This window comes from Gobio gobio (genome assembly GCF_949357685.1).
Source record: "Gobio gobio genome assembly, chromosome: 4".
Classification (NCBI taxonomy): domain Eukaryota; kingdom Metazoa; phylum Chordata; class Actinopteri; order Cypriniformes; family Gobionidae; genus Gobio; species Gobio gobio.
Genome location: NC_137100.1, coordinates 34229340 through 34252143, shown reverse-complemented (window position 1 = coordinate 34252143; position 22804 = coordinate 34229340). Strand labels below are relative to the sequence as shown.

At 36.3% G+C, this 22804-nt stretch overlaps 1 protein-coding gene across 2 annotated transcripts in view; it reads left to right on the top strand.

Moving 5' to 3' along the window:
• fras1 (Fraser extracellular matrix complex subunit 1) overlaps positions 1–22804 on the top strand; it is a 133995-nt gene that overhangs the window by 49919 nt on the left and 61272 nt on the right. For both annotated transcript variants that reach the window (XM_079815147.1, XM_079815146.1), the window contains exons 13-18: positions 2808–2954; positions 3514–3648; positions 16109–16252; positions 17158–17298; positions 17901–18041; positions 20989–21156. In XM_079815147.1, the coding sequence (XP_079671273.1) occupies positions 2808–2954; positions 3514–3648; positions 16109–16252; positions 17158–17298; positions 17901–18041; positions 20989–21156 (876 nt within the window). The remainder of the gene's footprint in view (positions 1–2807; positions 2955–3513; positions 3649–16108; positions 16253–17157; positions 17299–17900; positions 18042–20988; positions 21157–22804) is intronic.

The window sequence follows — 22804 nt, the reverse complement described above, 5'->3', positions numbered from 1 at the left end:
GAGTTTCATTTGGACCATGTGGAGAAGTTATAAGTGCCTTATTGGAATACCAAAGACTGGGTGGTGGTTCATTTGCATGACTATATGTGAAATTACTATGACGCCACACAACAGGCAACCATGATTTCAGGTGCCTCAGGCAAGCAGCAGTTGTAATGGATTGTTAAGCATTGTAATGTAATACTATTTGGTTTAATAATGGTTTAGTCTACACTACCATTCAATTGATTGGCAAGATTTTTTTAAAGAGATGAATATGTTTATTCAGCAAGGACACATTCAATTGATCAAAAGTGACAGTAAAGCTGTTCTTTTGTGCTTTCTATTCATCATAGAATTCTGCAAAAAAAAACAGTTTCCACAAAAATATTAAGAAGAACATCTTAAAAAAAAAACATTGATAATGGAAATGTTTCTTGAGCAGCAAATCAGCATATTAGAATGATTTCTGAAGGATCTTGTGACACTGAAGACTTCAGTAATGGTGCTGAAAATCACAGGAATAAATTACATTTTAAAATATATAAGAATAAAAAAAAATGTATTTAAAATTGTAATGATATTTCACAATATTAGTGTTTTTACTGTTTAATCATATAAATTCAATTCAATTCAATTCAAATTTATTTGTATAGCGCTTTTCACAATACACATTGTTTCAAAGCAGCTTTACAGAAAGTGCATTTCATAAATGTACATTGAAAAATGTTAGAAAGAGAATGTTAAAGAAAAATGTTAGAAAAAGTTAATTAATCATGTATTAATTTAGGCCATAACAACGCTGGCATTGAGTCGTCTCTTCACAGGCGTCGAGTCGTCTCATCACAGGTGTTGGGGCATCTGAAGTCTCCATGAGAGGCTGGATACAAACTGGAGCTGACAAACTATTTACCTCGGGACTAGTGTCCCGAGATAACAACAGAAAAGCAGATGGGAAATAATTAGCATAGCTGCTGTTCAGAATATTAATGCTTTTGATCCGATTTAACTGTAGTATAAAAGGTAATTATAATGTGAATGATTGGCTAAAGAGATGCGTCTTTAATCTAGTTTTAAACTGGGACAGCGAGTCTGAACCTCAAACAATATCAGGAAGACTATTCCAGAGTTTAGGAGCTAAATGTGAAAATGCCCGCCCTCCTTTAGTGGACTTAGATATCCTAGGAATGACCAGAAGCCTCGAGTTTAGTGATCTTAAAGAGCGCGATGGAATGTAGGGCGATAGAAGATCCATTAAATACACTGGAGCTAAACCATTTAGGGCATTATAGGTCAGTAGCAATACTTTGTAATTGATACGGAACTTAATAGGTAACCAGTGTAGAGATGATAAAAATGGTGTTATATGATCATATTTTCTTGACCTAGTAAGAACTCTAGCAGCTGCGTTTTGGACTAACTGTAGCTTGTTTATTGAGGATGCAGGACAACCAGCTAATAAAGCATTACAGTAATCTAGTCTCGAGGTCATGAATGCATGAACTAACTTTTCTGCATCAGAAATAGATAGCATGTTACGTAGCTTAGCAATGTTTCTAAGGTGGAAAAATGCCGTTCTTGTAACATATGAAATATGCTTTTTGAAAGACAAGTTGCGGTCTAATATAACACCCAGGTCTTTTACTGTAGTGGATAAAGTGACAGGACATCCTTCCAAGTTAAAGTTGTATTGTGAGAGGTTTTGTGGGCAGTTTTTTGGACCAATAAGTAATACCTCCGTTTTATCTGAATTTAATAGCAGAAAATTACACGTCATCCAGTATTTAATATCTTCAACACACGCTGTCAGTTTAGTTAATTTAGCGTTTTCATCTGGTCGTGATGAAACATATAATTGAGTGTCATCAGCATAACAGTGGAAATTAATTCCATGTTTTCATATAATATTACCAAGTGGCAGCATATATATTGAGAATAGCAGAGGGCCTAACACGGATCCTTGCGGCACCCCATAGTCTACTGACGTTATCTTTGATTTTTTCCCCATTTAGACAGACAAAATGGTAGCGGTCTGATGTATGCCTTAGTGAGCATAAGAGACTTCTTTCAAAAACCTTAAAAAAATCTTTAGTTAATTTTAGTTAGTGTATATGGTTTATATTGAAGACAAACATGTAGATTAACACACAATCCACAAAACCAGTTTTAACTTTCAGTATTTAAGAGTTGGACTTGTGAGGTTGTTGAGTACTCATACTTGCTTAAATACCCTTTTGACCACATAAATATTAATAATGAGATATTGGCTACTTAATAACAGCTTTTCTTAATTTACAGCACTCACAAGAAATGGAGACATTTGGCTCATATGATATGACAAATAATGTCTTAGTAAAACACACATTTATTCCCATAGCTGCAGGTCAATTGGGTCTTTCATATAGACCTTATGTGCTAGAGAACAAGCATGCAGCCCTCTTTAGAACTGTGTCTTTGCACTTCCCCGTAGCTCTATGGTATCGCTGTCGAAGAGTAATTAGCTGGTGAAGTGAATTTACATATTGTAGAGTTAATGGAAATCATCATGAACATTGTAATGTTTGAAGCGGATATAACAAATATCAGTAGACAGGGAAGATTTTAAAATGAGTGGTTCATTCATAAATCCATCAAAACTTACCTTCCTGCTGTGAAAACACAAACCGGAAGACAACGAGTGCAGTGCTGAAAAGGGGCAGGGCGGGGCTATTAGAGCAGAGGTGATGATAATGATGACTGAAGTCTGTGAATGATCATAATTTGTTGAAATGAGTGTTTGTTAACAGAAACTTCATCTGTTTGACTGTGCGTTTTGTGTGTGTCTGCAGGAGTGCAGTGTCACGAGGACTGTTTGACATGCTCTGGCACACCAGATCACTGTAGCAGCTGTCGGGACCCTTCCGCCCTGTTAATGAATGGACGCTGTCTGCAGTCATGTCCTGAAGGCTTTTTCGCTCAGGGCAAAGTTTGTGCAGGTATAAACAACCTTTTTTAATTGTGTTTTACCATAGTAGTTCTGCGGCCTACGCTTGTTTTGTTGCATTAATTGCTGTTCTTCATCTCACTTCCTTTCTCACTTAATTCTCCTCCTCCTATTTAACCACCAACATTCACACACTTCTGACCTTAACATATTTTTACAGCATGGTATTTTAAATCCTCAAAATGCCTTGTACTTTTGGTGACTTGCATATATAGCTAATCCTATAGCTTTGTTGCTGTGTGTGTGTTTGTGTGTTCTTTATGTGGATGTGCATGTACATGCACATGAATCATGTTTGTTACAGTCATTTCAACAAGTCAAAACACAGACCGGATCCAACACTGGAATTTCCCCTCACTTTGGAGGGCTATAGCATCATTTGACAAATTTCCTGCGCTCAGTCTTTAAAAACGGATATAAAAACTCTCACACGCACAATATCAATTACAGTCTCAGTGTTCTTGTGCCTTGCTTTTGCATAGTGTTTTATCATTAGAGCCACAAACTGTATCCCCCAACCCCTATCACCCGTCTTATTCTTTTTCTGCCAGCCTGCCAGCCGTCATGTGCCACCTGTGAGAATGACTTTGAATGCACAGCATGTGGTGGGTCCTTTCTCCTCAGTGACAGGCAATGTGTGACCACCTGTGAAAGAGGTCTGTTCCAGGACCACACACGCTGTCTCAGTAAGTCAACTGCAGTTTACATTTCATTCACTTTTATTGTCTTGACTTTCTGTGTTGCTGTTTACTTCTGCTGTACTTTTATGATGCTTTCTTATCAATGTTAAAGAAAGTGCATACATTGTATTGTGAAAACTTTACCAGGTAGCTGAAAAGGAAAGATAGCAGTATTAACAACACAGTATTGATGCATTTGTGGAGCTATCATAAAAAATGTTGCCCAATATAATGTCACAAATGTAAAATATATTTAATTTATATTTAAACATATTTATTTAAATATAAAATATACATACATTTTTTTTAAAATAAATATTAAATATATGAAAAAAAATATTATATACAGTGCACCGCATAAACTGAACTGTAAACCCCCTCTGAACAAATACAAAAGATGCATTTTCTTAATGATCACTAATACAGTTCATGGAAAGATGGCAAAATTGAAATGTATTAACCATATACTTAATAAAAACAGAGAAAAAATATGTCAGCAATATACGCAAAATAAGTAAATTAGACCATTTTAAGTATACGGCTCTGACCTGTCTTGGCATAGAGTGTATAAGTACATGACAAATTGTCACATCTGTCCTGTTTAACTCCTGGATGATGACCTTCTTGAATGCCCTGATCTTTTATGGGGAGTGTTGCTCAACTCATCTCTTCAGAACCCCCCACAGGTGCTCAAGAGTGTTAAGTGCTAACACTGCTAACATCTTGGTGCCAGATACAACAGCACACCTCCATGGATCGGACTTGTTTGTTCAGTTCAGCACATCCCACAGATGCTCGATTGGATTGAGATCTGGGCAATTTGGAGGTCAAGTCAACACCTCAAACTCATTGTTGTGCTCCTCAAACCATTCCTGAACCATTTTTGCTTTGTGGCAGGGCGCATTATCCTGCTGAAAGAGGCCACAGCCACCAGGGAATACATTTTTCATGAAAAGGTACAGTGTCTGCAACAATGCTTAGGTAGGTGGTACGTGTCAAAGTAACATCCACATTGATGGCAGGACCCAAGGTTTTCCACTGTTGGCACTTTCGGAGGTAGACAGGGGTCAGCATGGGCACCCTGACTGGTCTGCGGCTATGCAGCCCCATACACAACAAACTGCGATGCACTGTGTATTCTGACAGCTTTCTATCAGAACCAGCATTCATTTCTTGAGCAATTTGAACTACAGTAGCTCGTCTGTTTGATTGGACCACACTGGCCAGCCTTCGCTCCCCATGTCCATCAGTGAGCCTTGGTTCACCATGACCCTGTCGCCAGTTCACCACTGTTCCTTCCTTGAACCACTTTTGATAGGTTCCTACCAGTTTTGGAGATGCTCTGACCCAGTCATCTAGCCATCACAATTTGGCCCTTGACTAACTCGCTCAAATCCTTACGCTTGCCCATTTTTCATGCTTCTAACACATCAACTTTGAGGACAAAATGTTCACTTGCTGCCTAATATATCCCACCCACTAACAGGTGCCGTGATGAAGAGATAATTATGTGTTATTCACGTCACCTGTCATAATGTTATGCCTGATCGGTGTATATATCAAAGAATGTTAGTACCATGTTATTATTATTTAAAATGTATATCATTTCTGTATTAAATTGATTCTTACAGAATTTCATTATCAAATATAAAGTATTTTTTTAATTGCTAAATAATAATAATTGTGAAATGAAATTGCATTTACTTCCTTGATCATCAAAAGTGCCCTCAGATTATATTTAGATTTGGAATTCCTGTTGTACAACATGTTAGCTCTAAAAGGTCAATTTCTTCTTTGCTATTAAAGCCAGATGGAGCATTACTGCACCTGCAGTGCATTCACTCCTTGCATAAAAATCAACCTCAAGACGAAGGTACCTGGTCTTGTCAAGATACCTGTCTATGGCAATCCAATCTGGAGGGAATCGTGCATTAGTGACCTGCTAACTGGTCTGTGACTGGGAGCACTAGACTGTACAGCAATTACCCCAGTCCCCACTCTCATTCAATTTCACACTTTAATAAGCCTCTCCTTAAGATTGGACCGTATTGTTCTACAAGGGACAAGATGGAGAAGAAATATCCAGCTTAGGTTGTGCCTATTATGGTGGATTTAGCAAGAATCAGCACTGCATGAAAAAAGGTGTATCCGGACCAGGATACTCCTGTATACACTGCTGAAATTCGGAAGAATCCAGGAGTATACTGGCCGGATAGGTCAAATTCCATGGATCCGTATATGTCCGTATTCATCCGAAATGGTACCAAATCGGATGTATGTTGTGGCCGTATACTCCCATGCTACAGCCATTTGTTGCCATGGCAAATAATCCCATCAAGTTTTTCCCAGGAGACATTTTCACACCTCTAAACAGCTTTGCCTTCCACCCCCTATTGGTCCTTCATCTCAAACTGGATTGGTTGTTTTTTTTAAAACCACTCCCAAAACCCAGACTGCTATTGGAGGACAGGACGCATTGAAAACCCAGTCAAGTGACTTTATTGGTTACTTCTAAGGCTAAGGGTGGGCTAGGTTTTGTAGCATAGGGACTTGATTGGTTATAGGCCAGCTATGCAGATTTTGCTAATTAATATATAATATATATATATATATAAAATAATCCCCTCTCCCTCCCAAAAGAAAAATACACACAAAACAATTTGAGAAAGTCTGAAATATTTATTAAAAAGGTATATAAAAAAAAAAAAACATTCTTAACAGCATTATAAACGAACATTAAAACAATGGTGAAACAAAAACAAGTGAACTAAATGTATTTAAAAGGGATGAAAATGTAAAGGAACAAATGTAAAAATATAAACAGTCCAAAGAACATAAATATACGTTAAATTGAATTGGTAAAGAAACAAAAAGGGAAAAAAAATTAACAAAATGCATTTAAAAGACAGATGTAAAGGAATAAAATACACAGTGAACATAAAAAGGAAAAGAATAAATATACAAATTAAACAATATAAAATGAGAACAATAAATTTATAAGACAAAAAAAAGTGTATATAAAATACACATAAATATTCCAAGTAAACAATATAACCAAATAAAAAGAACAAAGAGCATTATAAACATACATTCAAATGAATGGGGGAAAAGATAAGTGAACAAAATGTTTCTAAAGGAAGAAGACGTAAGAGGAACAACAATACAAAACGTGGAGATCAAAAGCAACATGGACATCTAAAAAGGAACAAACATACAAAGTATACAATATAAAACGAGACAAAGAAATCTATAAATTAAAAAGTGTATATAAAATATATGTAAATGTTCTATATATGGGAACCAATAAAAGTATAAGTATATAAACATAGGAATAAAGAAAATATAAAATGGAACAATTGAATATTAAAATTATAATTATAAAATAATTGTGACCAACTCTAACACAATGTTGTTTGAGCTAGCCAAACCATCCACACTGGCCTTCCATCAACAACAGCATCATCTTCATCTTCATCAGGTCTATAGTTGCGGTCTTCCACAGGTTCTGTGTTGGTTTGTGCAACCCTGGACCTGGTTTCCAGCAACTGCAAAACATGACAGTAAATTAACCACTAAAACTCAGAGAGGAGTATAGTAACATTCTGGAGGGAAAAAGCTTAACCGGTTTCTTAACTTACCCGTCTCTTTCTCTGACGGTTCTGTGTGATGTTCTTCATAGTGTTTCTTTTCTGGGCCTTTTCAGACTGAGCCAAAGAATACTTCCTCAGCAAAGTCACACAAAATAAAATACATCTTGCGACCTGCCAAATAATACATTAATAATATATAGTTAATGCCAATAAAAGCAAGTAAAACAATTCAATTAAAATGTATTTGTATAGCGCTTTTCACAATACATATTCAGGGTTTTTCCTGGGTCAAAAATGGTCTTCGGTGGTGGCTGACAGACATGGTCGTCCACACACACACACACACACACTAAAAAAAAAATACCCTACCCACTTGATCTGCAAGCACAAAACTGACAATAAATTTGAAATAAATTCAAAGAAAGTTTGTAACTTTTGCTTATCTTATTTTGATACCTTGATGTTTGTTTTTTTCCCTCATTTTTACACTATTTACTGATAATTGTTTGTTTTGGTAATCATATCAATATTAAAAAAATGAACAAATAGCCTAATTTTCTGCCATATACAATCAGCTAGCTAACAACAACTTTGTTCTGGGTTCACCTCACTCCAGTCTAAACTAAATGATTTTAGGCGATTTATTTTACTACACATTATGAACATAAATAAGCTGAAAGACTGTTGATAATTAAAACTAATTCTTACTATCCACTCTTGCTAAAGTGGGTAAGCACACTTGTGTTCTCATTTCAGGTGTTGTTCTGAGTAAATGATTAAACAAATTCGTGAGTTCAGTGTTGGACAGATCAGTTGTTCTAACCAGTTGTTAAAATGATTCAGTTCAAAGGAGTCATTAGGTGGCAAATCGGACATTAGCAGACGCGTTGTGTGTGAATCCCGTCTGTTAGAACATTGCGAAAGATTTGTCAACACACAGAAAACACTACATAACCGGATAGGATTTGTTTCCTGTTTATTTAAAGTATGCTTTATGCAGCTGGTCAGAGAATCAGTCAATGTTTTTTGAGCGCATTTCACAGCCAGCGGTAATTAAAGGAAAACATCGTCTGATAGCGCCACGTGCAACATGGATTCGGTCTTCCGACCTTTTGATTTTGATTAACGTAATATGTGAAACATTAGAAAGCTAAGAATGCTTATTTTGAAGACAGAGAGCGTGCGAGCGGGATGAGCTCACTGGTCGTTCTCTCTGTCACTCAGTTAACTCAAGTGCAGCAGTCATCTGTTCTACATCATTCATAAAATCACAATAACTCAACAAATGAGGCTTTGGCGGGACAAAAATTTGTTTTGGCGGCCGGCAAAAAATGTTCAATGTAGGAAAAACCCTGATATTGTTTCAAAGCAACTTCACAGAAAATGCATGCGTCTACATTACAGAAAAAAACAGAGAACATTAAAATAATTTTTAAGATTACCTTTTACACATTCAGGGTCAACATCTGTAAAAGTTCTTCAGGATCATGGATCCAAAACTTCTGGATCATGAGGGGGGAAGAAACATGCACACACACAAATTAATATTAATTTGTTTGATAAAACATTAATATTAATTATCAACTTACGGACATGGACTTGCAAAACATACTCACCAGGCCCATACAAAAACTTCACAGTAGATCCAAAATCCTGGTTTGCCTATAATTCTTCAGAGTCCAAGTATGGTGGATTCCTGTCCTCTCTGCTGAACAAGTGTACATGACAGTGTTCTCAGATTAAACATTCCAAAGCTCTGTTACATCTTATGACAAGCTTGATCTTAAAACTAGCTGACAGTAGGGATGGGCATTATGACCATATAATTATACATACATGAGAAATTTTATTTTACAATAACGATATCACAATATATTTATTTTGATGGATATTTTATTAAAATGCTACAGAATAATACTGCTTTAAAAGTCTTCACTGTATGATATTCAATTAATTAATATCACTTGATTCTTAAAGAAGCAGAAGGTCTTCTCTATTCTTTTGTTTTATTAAAATGATGACAAAGCTGCAGCCCCTTTAAGAACGGATGCACATAATGACACGCATCCGGGTTTCCCCAAGTTAACTTGAACTGTTTGACTTTACTTAAGACATAACTGACTGTTTAAATCAAGTGAATACCTCACATGACAGGCTTACTGAGATAACTGTGTGCATTTTACAGAAAGATAATTGATTTCGGGATCGCATGCTGTCTGAGAGAGGCTTATTTAAACACATGCATGTCCCGTTCATTATTCTACATTCATGCATGTTTCCTTGTCAAAATGTCAAAAAGTTTTAGTACAGTCAGTGCTGCGTTATATACGCTATATTCCCATTCCGCAATATAAAAAGGTAATGTTAACGTTTACAGCAAAATCGCTAACAATAGTCAGTATCATCAGATCGCCATAACACCCAGCCCTATCTTAACAATATTACAACACAACAAAACACAGAAACAGAATATGTAAGTTAATCACGATTAGCATATGACTTTAATGCACTAACGTTATATCTTGATGAGCAGTAGAACAAATATAAAGGGATTTACGTTACCTTCTGCCGTCTGCTGTCCGCCATTGGAAACTTAGTCTGTTCTATTCATGTTTTTTCGTTCTCAGTCGACATCCCACCATCAAAATTCGTCCAAAATAAGATTTTAACAGGTTTAAATGGTCCATGCAATGCCATTAATAGACCGACGTGAAGATTAGAAGCCGCGATCGCGTCGCGTCCCCGCGAGCCACGATCAACTCCAACGGCAACGGCAACGGGTGTATAATTCAAACTGAAGGCGCGCACTGTCATTGGCCAGATTTCTGGATGACGTTCAGATTGACCAATCACGCTCAAAAGAACACGGAAAGACAGCAAATAGCCTTGCAAATATAGAAAAAAACTTGTTTTAAACAACAGTTAGAAAATGTGTATATTTATTTTTATTTGCTGTTATATTTAATTAATTGGTCAAATGGTGTTTTGTGGTGTGGGCAGAAGTTTCAACCTGGAGAGCAGTGCAGATTTGTACTCTTTAAAAACAATTATTGTTTGATATTTAGTTTGCTATATATTTTGTTATATTTGTATCCAGAATTGAATGTAAAAATACACCTTCACTGTAAAACAGAAAATTAAATTAAAATATCTTAATTTAAATAAGGAAAAATCTGTAAACTAATAGTGTTTTCTCTAAAACGTTTAATGTAAATTTCTGTGAAGTTTTTTAACTTTATTTGACTTAAGATATTTGACTTTAATTTTACGGTTTTTGTTTTGCAGCTGTAGCTGCTGTTTTTTTAGGTTTTTATTTTTACAGTGTAAATATAAAACTAATAAGATTTACTTCAAAATGACAAAGAATAATGTTAAATTGTTAGTATGGACATAAACATAAATCTTTAATATAATGAGCTAAATATTGTATTACAGTTGTTAATTTACAGATATTGTTTGTAATTTTGCATGAATTTGTTATTTATGAAAACAGAAAAATAATACAGTTATGTTCCTGTATAAAAAAAATGAGAATTACTGTAGTTTGTCATTAATGATATAATCCTTAAAATAACAGTCAAGTTGTTTATTTAGATATTGTTTGTAATTTTACATCGTTTTAAACATAATTCAAAATTACAAGAAAATACTGTAAATAAACTGAAGTTTTTTTCTGTAAAATTAGGATTATTTTTATTGGTTGCCTTATTTTTATTGGTAACCTTATTGGTTGCACCTACATCTATTGTGAGTGGTGGATTTCAAACCTCAAAACGCCCCTCTTTTGCAGCGTGTTAAAGTTAAGAATCTTGGAGTGACACTTTTTGTGAACAGTTGCAGAGCTGAAAGATCTGCTTGTGTTTCTGTGTTTCTTGAGCAAGTGAATCCCTGCTCTTTTTTATTCCATATTTTTATTTTGAGCATATCAGTTTTTGGTGTTTTTAAAACAAACTTTTTCATTTTCCACATTTCATCTCCTCTTTATTTAATTCTATTATTGCCTACAATTTGTAAAACTTTGCAAAAATTGTTTGGGGATAGTCTAAAATGTTTGGTTAATTATCCTTTGTTAATTCCATTACATTTCTTTGTTTATTTCATTACATATTCAGATTTTTTTGTGAACGTATATGTTCAGACAGGGTTTTTATTTTGTACTGTTTTTATAAAAAATATTTGATTAAGAGACTCTTTTCATGCAGGGGTTTTAAGGCCCAGACACACCATTCTGATGGTTTGGCCCAGACCCAGGCAACGTGAACCAACCCCACAGTCGGCTTTAGTCATTGCTAGTTCAGTTTAGTGTTTCAGGGCCTTAAGAATTCTTTTTTCTGTGTAAAAAGCTTGTTTGCTGTAGCCTACAGTAGACCAGAGATAATTCTCAATCCTGAATTCCTCCCCTGCCCCCCCTCCCTCTGAGAACAGCCAGCACAAGTGTCAGTCATTAACATATGAAAGGTCTTCTTCACACCTAACAGTCTTCAGTCCTGGCACACCCAGCAGTGTTTCAGCTGTATTGAGAATGAGGAGATACGTCACGGTCGTGGGCGGAGTCTGAGCCCTACACCATTCTGGGATCCCACGCTATCGGTTGCCAGTGGTAACATTGTAAGAGCGATACAGAGATCAGAGCAGGAAAGACGGCTCGAGGAATTATCATCGCGGCGTTTAAGCGGAGAAATTACGAAAAAACTTAGAAGAAATGGAGAAGAAGAGGTCTCTTACAGGGAGAAACTTACTACCAGCGCCAAGCTGAGGTATTTAGAGAAGCTGATATCAAAAACGTTGACCCATACGAGCTGCCACGGCAGAACACCGAACTCTTTACCACCTTGCACCGAAATGTTTCTATAAATATATTTCCTGTGCATTCTGAATAATAAATATATCTCCCCACTATCCTGCAGCAGTCGAGTGCTCGTCCTCATTAGCAGTGTTTTTCTCTTACTGATCATATTTTATACCTGTTGAGTTTATATTTTTAAATTAATTTGACTAAAAATTTAAATGATCGTTTGTGTGCGCTGGTACTTTTATTCCAGCCTTCTTAAGTAGAATGAATGCTCGGTACGTGCCTTAAATGGATGTAACGTTAACAATGTTAAAGATTGAATTAATCTTAAACAGTATGCACACATAGAGGAAAATGACAGTGAACTAGGCCTACCTTGAATATTAATTAAGCGTTTTGGGCATAAACATGTTTATAACATACAGTAAAATGACTGACAATGAAAAATGACAGAATAGAGATCAACATGTTTAATACAAATAAATAAAGGTTCGTATTGATCAAGTGTCTCACACTTCAGCATCGCGCTCACTAGACCATGTCTGACACCCTGTGGTGAAATAATGGCGTACGTTTACCAGCCGCTGCTTTCTCAGATCGGCTTGGGTGGATTAAAACTTCATGTTCAGTTGAGTTTGGAAAACTATGTACATAGTAATCATCAGACTATCTCTTCTCCAGTCTCTGTCCGAATCCATTACCTGGCGGGCAGACCCCCAAAATGGCGGAAGGGGGCGGGGCGCTGTGTCGTGACGACATCTCCTCATTCTCAATATGTCCGTGAAATTTCACGGATTCCTGTATACGTCCGCATACGTGAGGTTTCCGGGTTTTTCTGGAAATATACTGTTCCGTGTTACTCTGATCCGCTTTTTCCCACATACATCCGGTAAACATCAAATTACACAGGAGTATACCATGCCCGGATAGTGCCGGATTTCAGTGTTTTCATGCAGTGCAGTCTTACTAAGGGATTGAATGAGGAAAGTTTTCATTTCATTTTGGTCAAGTGATAAGGATTCATTCTCTTGTTTTACTCTCTAAATGAGTGCAGATGCAAATGTGTAAGAAGAAAAAAGAGGACATCTTGAGGAAGCTCTCAGATGTCTCTCTCTCTCTGTCTGTGCCTTATAATGTAGTCTTTTTTGTTTTTTGTTTATTATATCTCATGTAACACATTGTTATTATGAAACAAACCCCAAGCACATTATCAAACATGTTATACATAATGCCACTACTTGGATATCTTCAAATTTATCCTTTCACATCTGCAGCGTTTCAAGAAGTCATGTAAAACCTTAAAGAGTTGTGCTGACAGACATGCCCAAGTGTGCTGTCACTAATATTTCTAGCATGCCAAGCTTTTCCAAACCTACTAAACACGGTTAGTTACATCTCTTGTTCACACTCTGTTGTTGGCTGTCAAAATATTTTGGTCCCATTCCAGCTTCTCAGGGTTTTGGGCCAGTTCGGTGCCAGTGTGTGAGTCTGTGGCGAGGTGCCATGTAGAAGTAGAACCATGAATGTTTCACACTGGGCACCGTGCCCAGACCCGTAGTTTAATCCTGAGCACTAGACTCACACAAAGAATCAGAGAAGTTGTCTTGTGACCTTATTGCTTCACAACATGTTTTCACAGATTCTGTGGTGTTCATAACAATTTCTAATAGTTAATTATTCATAAACCGCAATTATTACAGTACTAGTATTTTAACAGTATTTGTACATAAAATCTTCAAATTATAATGCAAGGCAAATTGTTACATGTAAAATAAAAATTTAGATGGAGTATGAAATAAGTGGTTTGTACAAAGAAAAGTATATGCTGATTTGCTGCTCAAGAAACATTTCTTATTATCATCAATGTTGAAAACAGTTGTGCATTTTTTCAGGATATTTTTACGACGAAAGTTTAAAAGAACAGCATTGATTTGAATTATGAATATTATAAATATAGTCTTTACAAAACCATACAGGACCAATGAAAACATTTTCATTATGATAAACAGACTCATACTTAATAATCTTTGTTCAAGCTTCTTTTGACGTTTTGCAAATTGGATTTTTTACAGTGATCACATCTCTCTCTCTCTCTCTCTCTCTCTCTCTCTCTCTCTCTCTCTCTCTCTCTCTATCTGTCTGAAGGGGTGTTTGATGTGATTTTAAGACTTTAAGTGTGATATATTTATATGAAGCAGTTCAGTAAATTTGCTAGAGAGATTTAGCACCCTGAGTATTCAAATCCAGGCCACTTACTTTACCAAGCAAATATCTTGGTCTTATAAATTACCAAAAATACTAAATACCCTCCTTCCATATTTACCCAAAGCCCAATCAAGCCTTTCCAAATTGTGTTCTGAAATGAATGGCCTGCTGGTATCAAAAATAAATAAAGTTATATTTAATTAAGGGGTCATGAACTGAGAAGTCAAATTTTCCTTGAGCTTTTGACATATAAGAGGTCATAATACTATAATAATATCCTGACATTTTTAGAACTGAAAACTTTGTTAGTCCAAAAACAGCTTTCATTATAACCCAGAGAACGACTAGTGGTTGAATGTGGCTATATATTCATAGATAGGTGAAAGATTGCCTCTGCGGAAGAAAATCAACACCTACTTCATCATTGCAACTCTGGCCCCGCCCACTGGCGTGTTCGTGAGATGACGAGGAGAGAAGAGCAATATAGGATCTGGACCAAAAATAACATTACTTTCCAAAGAATCCTAATGCTAGGAATGTGGTTATTTATTTTCTACAATATGAATGTCTCAGTCTCAGTTGAGCATTATTTATTTGTATTCGGTACATTTCATTGTGGATTCTTTGGTAAATCAGTCGCAAATTTGGCGCAGGCTTTGCAAACAGACTTTTAAGTAACTGTGTTAATTCTAATGCCTGATGTGTGATCAGTGATTTCTGATATGTAATAATTCATATCGAGTCAGATGTTCTTTGTCTATGTGTCAATAAATCAAACCAGTGACTGAACAGTCAACTTCACATTGTTTCTTATAGTAGGATGAAAATAATCTTTTATTTAAACTGTGATTAAATTATATATAGAAAGCGATCAAAGAAAGCTTCCTTTACAATCACTGGAGCTGTCAATCAAACAGCACGAGTTTATCAGTGACTGAGTTCTGGACTCTCACCAAAACTCCTGTTATAATCAATGAATCTCTTATTAACATTGTGTTAGCACTGTTAGTTATGATGAAAGCATTTCGCTATTGTGCAGAAATCGAGTTACAATGACGAGATCACGTCTGTGATCGATTACAATGCTCGTCGCTGCAACCTTTCATGTCACAATCTGAATATAATGCTATAATCAACACTTTTAATGATTAGTTAATTTCAACAGCTGTAATAGTAAAAAAGTAGTAAAAGTTTTTGAGAGGGTTCCATGTGTAATACTTATTTCACATGCAAAGATGTTAGCCGATCACAGCAGTGGGCGTTTACGCTGAAGCAGACACGTCCCCTCAAAAAGAGCGTTCAAATCAGAGGGCTAAAATCAGTGTAGGACAAATGCCTTTTATTTCTAAAATATGACAATTTTTGATGTAAAAATCATACCAACATTATAAGTGCATCCCAGGAAACATCACAAAACAATAAAACAATTCAGTTCATGACCCCTTTAAGGCATGGTGTTTAAGCTTTAAGTATAAGGAGTAGATTGCATGCTTGTGGGACACACACTTACTGAAAGGATGATTATAAAAGAAGGCTGTTGTGAAATTATATTTGTGTTATTTGTTTATTTGGTTTTGAATGCACATATGCAGCATCTTCTTTATACTTCTGTTTGTGAGGCTTCATTTATATATGCAAGTGTGTTCTTGTCTTTTTTTTGTACCCTTTACAAGTTCCCTCAGAAAGGTCATCTTTTGTTCTTGTCTGACTGACGTGTTTTCTCTCACAGTTAAAGTAAAATCACTTTTATTCCTCACAGAAAAGCCAGAACAGAAAGTAACCTTGTAAATCCGTCTTATGTTTGTGTGCGTGTGTATGTCTTGTTTAGTTTTCCTCACTCACTTTGATTTGAACATGTTATTGACTTCTTCTCCTTTAGGTTGCCATGACTCCTGTTCATCATGCCAGGGGACGGGGCCTCAGGATTGTTTGACCTGCTCAGACTCCTCTCACTTACTGAAGGATGGATTCTGTGTTTCAGACTGTGGCTTAGGCTTTTATGCTAGTCGAGGCAACTGTTATGGTATGATGGGCACAGTTCATATGTTAGTTACTCTATGTGGGTTTGCTTGTGTGTTGGTCAGTAATATAATTAAGCGGTTTAATAAATGTTTTAATTAAACAAACGTTTGAGTAAAGTTTGATGCCTAGTGTTTTAAAAACCTGTTTAGATTTTAAAAATAGTGTGTAGTGTATTCCAGCCTTACCATGCACTCAGTAATTTTTATAAATTTGAATTTAATTTTTTTTTTATATAAATATTTGTATCTGGTTTATGTAGCATTTACTAGTCAGATTGTCATAACTTTAATGGCCTTATTCATTGTCTTATCACTGCTGATGATGATAATATCCTGCTACATAGAGACAAAAGCCTGCTTCACAAATGTCACCCCAAATATGTTTAAACTTCAGCCTGACAACACTACGGCAAATGCAGAATGACACTCTAAATGTCTGTTTTGCGGCAGGAGAACTTAAACTGCCACAGATTTAGCTTGTCTGTTTTATTGTAAGAAATAATCATGCTGATGGGAGTTTTTTTGGGTTCTGACTATGGTTAAAAATAGCTTGTGATTTGAGCACTTTATATCTTGTAATCACTCACATGCTGACTTTGAAAATCCTACTGCTTTTCTGCATTAATTTGTTCTATTATGAATGTTGTTGTTTCTCATTTTAATTTGGATATTTTAGTCATATGGGGTTTTACTAGATTTTTAAACAATTGGTGTAGTATTTCCTTTAAATAATTTTCACTCATAAACACTTACCAAGAAACGGCAAGTAAACTCACTGAATTAAACATGACATTTCTTGTTAAACATACTTCATAATCTTTGTTTTATTTAAATCATTTTAAAGTGTAGTTGTCTTCGTTATAAATATATATCTGACATTTTTATTTATATTTTCATGCTGTTGTAGCTTGTGACCCTTCCTGTGCAACCTGTCAACCAGACAACCCCAGTTGCATGAGCTGCCCCCCTGAACAGGCACTGCATCTTGGGAAATGCGTACCACAATGTCCACCACAGAATTACAAGAATGACTATGGCCGTTGCCAAGGTGAAAATGTATTTTATTTTTATTTTTTTATCTGTTTTACATTTTGTTCAAAACCTCCACGTAGGTTTACTGGCAACCCAAAACCCATAAATCTTGTTTCTAGCTAATTGAAAAAACATTCATTCTGTAACCCATTTTCATTGCCAGAGATGCTTTTTTGGAAAGTTTCCCCGTCATTTAGAGTCAGTCCCTTGAAAAGTCTTTCCTAAGTTTTCTCAGCAAAACCACATGGGTTAGAAAATTGTCATGTCTTGATGTTAGTTTGATGCACAAGTTTTAAAATGATATATTAATACCCTGTCAAGCATAATCAAGTTATGTACAATCTATTTGCACATCTTTTTTTCTCTACCGAAACAGCTCATAAGAAAGTGCATACATTGTGGTAGCTAATGATTGCAGTTGAATATGAGTGGACATTCTGAAGTAGCTATGTTAGAAATGTTTAAGTATTTAAAGGTACATTTTTATTAACCGACTTGATGAAATTGCCCCTGAAAGGTTATAGGTTAGTAGAGGTCCAGGTTGGTTATTTTTGTTCTCATCTCATGAGATGTATACTAAATTCCCTGTCCTAAACTATTCCTCTGTTGTTCTTCCAGCCTGCCACAGTTCGTGTGCGTCCTGCTCAGGGCCAGCCGTGTCTCACTGCATCTCCTGCTCAAAGTCTCTCATCCTGAACCAAGGCCAGTGTGTGGAGTCCTGTGGAGAGGGTCTGTTCTCCAGAGAGGGACACTGTCACAGTACGACTGCATTTATACAACTCTAATATTCCCACTCCCACTGTTACATCATGATGTTGTGGAAACTGGGTCATGATAAAACAGGATAGATCATAGATACGCTGTCCTAAAGAGTTTGAGGTTATTACTAAACAGCGACAACAGATTCGACCACTAACTAAATTATGCAATGCATCATTAAATTTTAATTTTGGTCAGAATTTTAAAAAGACACAACTAAATGGAAGGACAAGATAGATACAGATAGATAGATAGATAGATAGATAGATAGATAGATGGATGGATGGATGGATGGATGGATGGATGGATGGATGGATGGATGGATGGATGGATGGATGGATGGATGGATGGATGGATGGAAGGTAGTGAGGAATGGAAAGCTAGTACTTTTGTTCTGTAGGGGTTATCTATTACCTGTAGCCGTTTAGGTGTTGTTGTCCCCTGCCCTGGTGTGTCAATCACTACTGCATTGCGGGTGAGTGTGTGTGTGTCCTGAATACATATGGAGTCTGTGTGGAGATTCAGACTGCTTGTTCATAGAAGTGTATGTGTTGTAAACTAGAAGTACATATAAATATATTTAGGCTAGTGAGGGTGTAGAGAGTATGAAAAATATACACTACTTTTCAAAAGTTTGGGGTAAGATTTTTATTTTAGAAATGCATATTTTTATTCAACGATTATGCATTGAATTTATGAAAAATGTGTAATTTATAATGTTTCAAAAAAAATGCTGTTCTTTAAACTTTTGATTAACAAATAATCTGAAAAAAAAAACATTGTATCACTGATTCCACAATTCATTGTGTACTTTTTTCAACTGTGAGAATAATTAAAGGGTTAGTGCACCCAAAAATGAAAATTAGCCCATGATTTACTCACCCTTAAGTCATCCTAGGTATATATGACATTCTTCTTTCAGAGGAATAAATCTGAGTTATATTAAAAAAGTCCTGGCTAATCCAAGCATTATAATGGCAGTGAATGTTGCCTCATGCAGTCCATAAAAGTGCATCTATCCATCATATAACTGCTCCACATGGCTCCGGGAGGTTAATAAAGGCCTTCTGAAGCAAAGTGACGCGTTTGTGTAAGAACAATATCCATATTTAGAACTTTATAGACTAAGATAACTAACTTCCGGCGGATTGCCGTACGCATCAATTTACGGCGATAGAGTAACCCTTGACCCTTGATGTATGACGAATGCAGAAGGAGAGGACAGAGCAAAACAAAACACCGGTCATGAATTAGAGTCATATGATGCTATTTTCAAAGATCATTATTTTGTGTATTGGGTGTAATAGAATATGTTAACATGCTTTAATGTAAAAAAAAAAAAACACATTATTTTTCACATACTGTACATTATTCCTCTATACCCCGTCTTTCTAAACGCATCAATTTCAACAAAGCCCCTCAATTCCAAAAAGCGTAGTGTGCTCTGATTGGCCAGCTGACTCGCTGCATAGTGATTGGCCGAACACCTCAAGCTTTTGTCGGATATGTAACACACTCTTACCATAATCGTGAGCTTCAGCTTGCAAACCAATTATTAAGACAGTTAATAATGTCATCAGTTTTACCATATGAAATGCATTAAAATGCAGATGACCAAGCTGAGCGATCGGAACCTGATACTCATGTGTGTTTACAGTACAAGTCGCCATTCAGCTGCACGTGACTAAACGCAGCCATTTTGAAAGCACAATGGGCACTTTTTTTGCTTCAGCTCTGCTTGAACAGCCAGTCTGAAACAGAACATGTAGTGCATCTAAATTTGTCATCTTTTCACCACAAGTTATAAGCCGAAGAGAGGATACTATGTTTGTAAACATGAATCCATCTCTGCATATTTGATCATAAGAATGACAATATGCATTACTCTACACTGCACAAAACTCTGCATTTGAACTGTCAATAGCAAATACTTTAACAAACATACTTACAGGCTCTGATTCGGAAGCACCAGATTGCTCTAGCAAAGTTGGAATTGCCCCATTTTTTAGAAATAGCCTTTGTGCACAGCTGGTCTCATACTCTTCCAGGTTCAGGAAACTGTCCTCTATTATATGCGCTGCATGCACACAAACATTTGAGTTGTACTGTTCTGGAACAGAGTTGTAAATACAGTAACCACTGACTCCTAATTGTGTCCACCTTCAGAAGGCCAAATAAAGTGCTGCATTTGCTTTCGCATAGAAACACACAGCATCTCACGACATGGCAAAGACAACACCACTATAACTGAAGCCACACCTTCTTTCTTTGCGTATGCATTTGGGCTGCATTATGCAAATATTTCCACCTAGTGATGTAGGTCGGTGAGGGAGAATTCGTTTTAGCTAGGTCTGGATCTGGCTTCTCTTTTAGTTAGAATAAACCTTTTGTGGGTGACTTTGAGCTTTGCAACTTTGCAGATCTTTTACATGCATGCACGAACAGCTACATAACACACGACGAAAGGAAAATGAAAACATAAAAAAGGATCATATGACCCCTTTAATGAAAACTGAAAAATAGATCATATCATTAGCTCAGTATAAAAACAATAGAAGTCAATGTACAAAGTGAATATCTGAATATCATAAATTGATTGGGTGTACCTCATGGTCCCCTCGAAAAAGCAGCTATAACATGTAAATTGTCTAATTATATTTATGAGGTATAACATGAAATGGCTAATGTTTAGGTGTAGTCTAAAGTAAATATAATTAGCATAAATTAAGTTCAGTTAAAGTCAAAGAAACATACAAGTCAAGTCACCTTTATTTATATAGCGCTTTTTATGATACAGATTATTTCAAAGCAGCTTTACAGTGATAACTGGAAAATAATGCAAGAATCTTTGTTAGAAAAAATTGTGTCATAGCCACCTTGATACAAACCTGCGTGTGCATGCATGTGCATATGAACTTTATTTTCAACAGTTTCCTTCTCTATGCAGGGTGTCATGCATCCTGTAGGGTCTGTGTGGGTCCGGACTCCTCAGACTGCATGCAGTGTGTCAAACAGGAAGAGGTTCTGCAGCCTCAGAATGGACATGTCTCTCACGGGTCCTGTACTTCTGCCTGCAGGCCACAGCATTACCTCGACACAGATCAAACTTGCAGAGGTGAGCAAAAAAGAAGACCCATTCTTATATTTTTCTCTAAACATGAAGACACACACGCTATGATTTTTGATTCTCAGTAGCTCCCTGATTATGGAGTGATGGCAAGATAAACGCTGGACAAATAATCTGCACTCTGTCGTGCTGAGTGATACACCGCAGGTTGTTTGCACTAGCTATTCCCAATGTCTTGATGACTGAAGATCTGCAGTTTATTCCAGATACACAAGGGCTGCTGTACAGGATGTTAAACACCCTCTGGAAAGCGTGTTCATTTAAAATTCAAATCCTACCAAAAAGGATTAAGAATGACATTCTGTTGTGAGCCGTCTTACAGGAACACAAAAATGTATTACACTTAAACAGAATGTCAACATCTGCTTGTAGAATGTTCATCAAGAATTGCAGGCTTTCTATTTCTATAGTACCACCCATACCTCACTTCCATAGCACTAAAAAAGATTTACAGTTGCTTTTAAAGTCACGTTGAATGGTGTCTGAATTTTGCACAGTGAATCATTTCTCTATTTATGATGTTCCCACATGCTGAGAGTTTTGGCTCCAGTGTGTGTCATATGGTGCATAAAACTGAAATGCTGTGCAGTTTTTAATTTACCTGAATATGATCAAATAACTTTTGCAATTGTATCTGAAATTGCTCATAATGAAATGTTAAATTAAATTCAATTAATTGGTAACACTTTACAATGAGGTCCAATTTTTAATGAATTTTATCTCATGAAGCATATCGTTTAAGCATTTATTAATCTAGGTTAATGTTACTTTATAAATATACTGTTGTTTATTGCTAATCTGTTTTTGTTCATAACATTGCATAACATTACCAAGATTAATAAATGCTGTAAAAGTATTGTTTATTGTTGGTTCATGAATGCATTGACAAATATTACCATTTTATGAAAGCTTACTATTGAATAAAAAAAAAAGTTTTAGTTGCCTTTAAAGCACATCACTGAAGGTAGTGAGAAAGTGGCCAGCGGGGTGTTCATTCAATGGGTCCACTGTCATGAAGTTCAATACTATAATAATGACAAGTGCCTCTTTCTTCAATGAAAACCTTTGTGTTGAGCCAGCATGCTCAGACAAATGTAGAGCTTCCTCAGGGCTACTTGTCTGAAGTGTGTGTGAATGGGTGTGTGTTGTGTGTGTGTGAATGGGTGTGTGTTGTGTGTGTGTGTGGATGTGCTGATGGATCAGATATCATGCAGAGGAAATTCCAATCTGTAAATCCCTCTAAAGTCAGTCTCTCTGCGGACCTTCTGTTTGTGTGTGTGTGTGTGTGTGTGTGTGTGTGTGTGTGTGTGTGTGTGTGTGTGTGTGTGTGTGTGTGTGTGTGTGTGTGTGTGTGTGTGTGTGTGTGTGTGTGTGTGTGTGTGTGTGTGTGTGTGTGTGTGTGTGTGTGTGTGTGTGTGTGTGTGTGTGTGTGTGTGTGTGTGTGTGTGTGTGTGTGTGTGTGTGTGTGTGTGTGTTAGTCTAACTCAAGAGTGTGATGAGAACAACAATTACTTACATTGGAACTTGTCTGTTGTTTGATCTGAAAGTAAACACATTTGATTTATATTAATTCAATTTTAATTTAAGTGTGGGCAACCATTAATAGCTCCATGCATTGAAATACTTAAAGGAACTG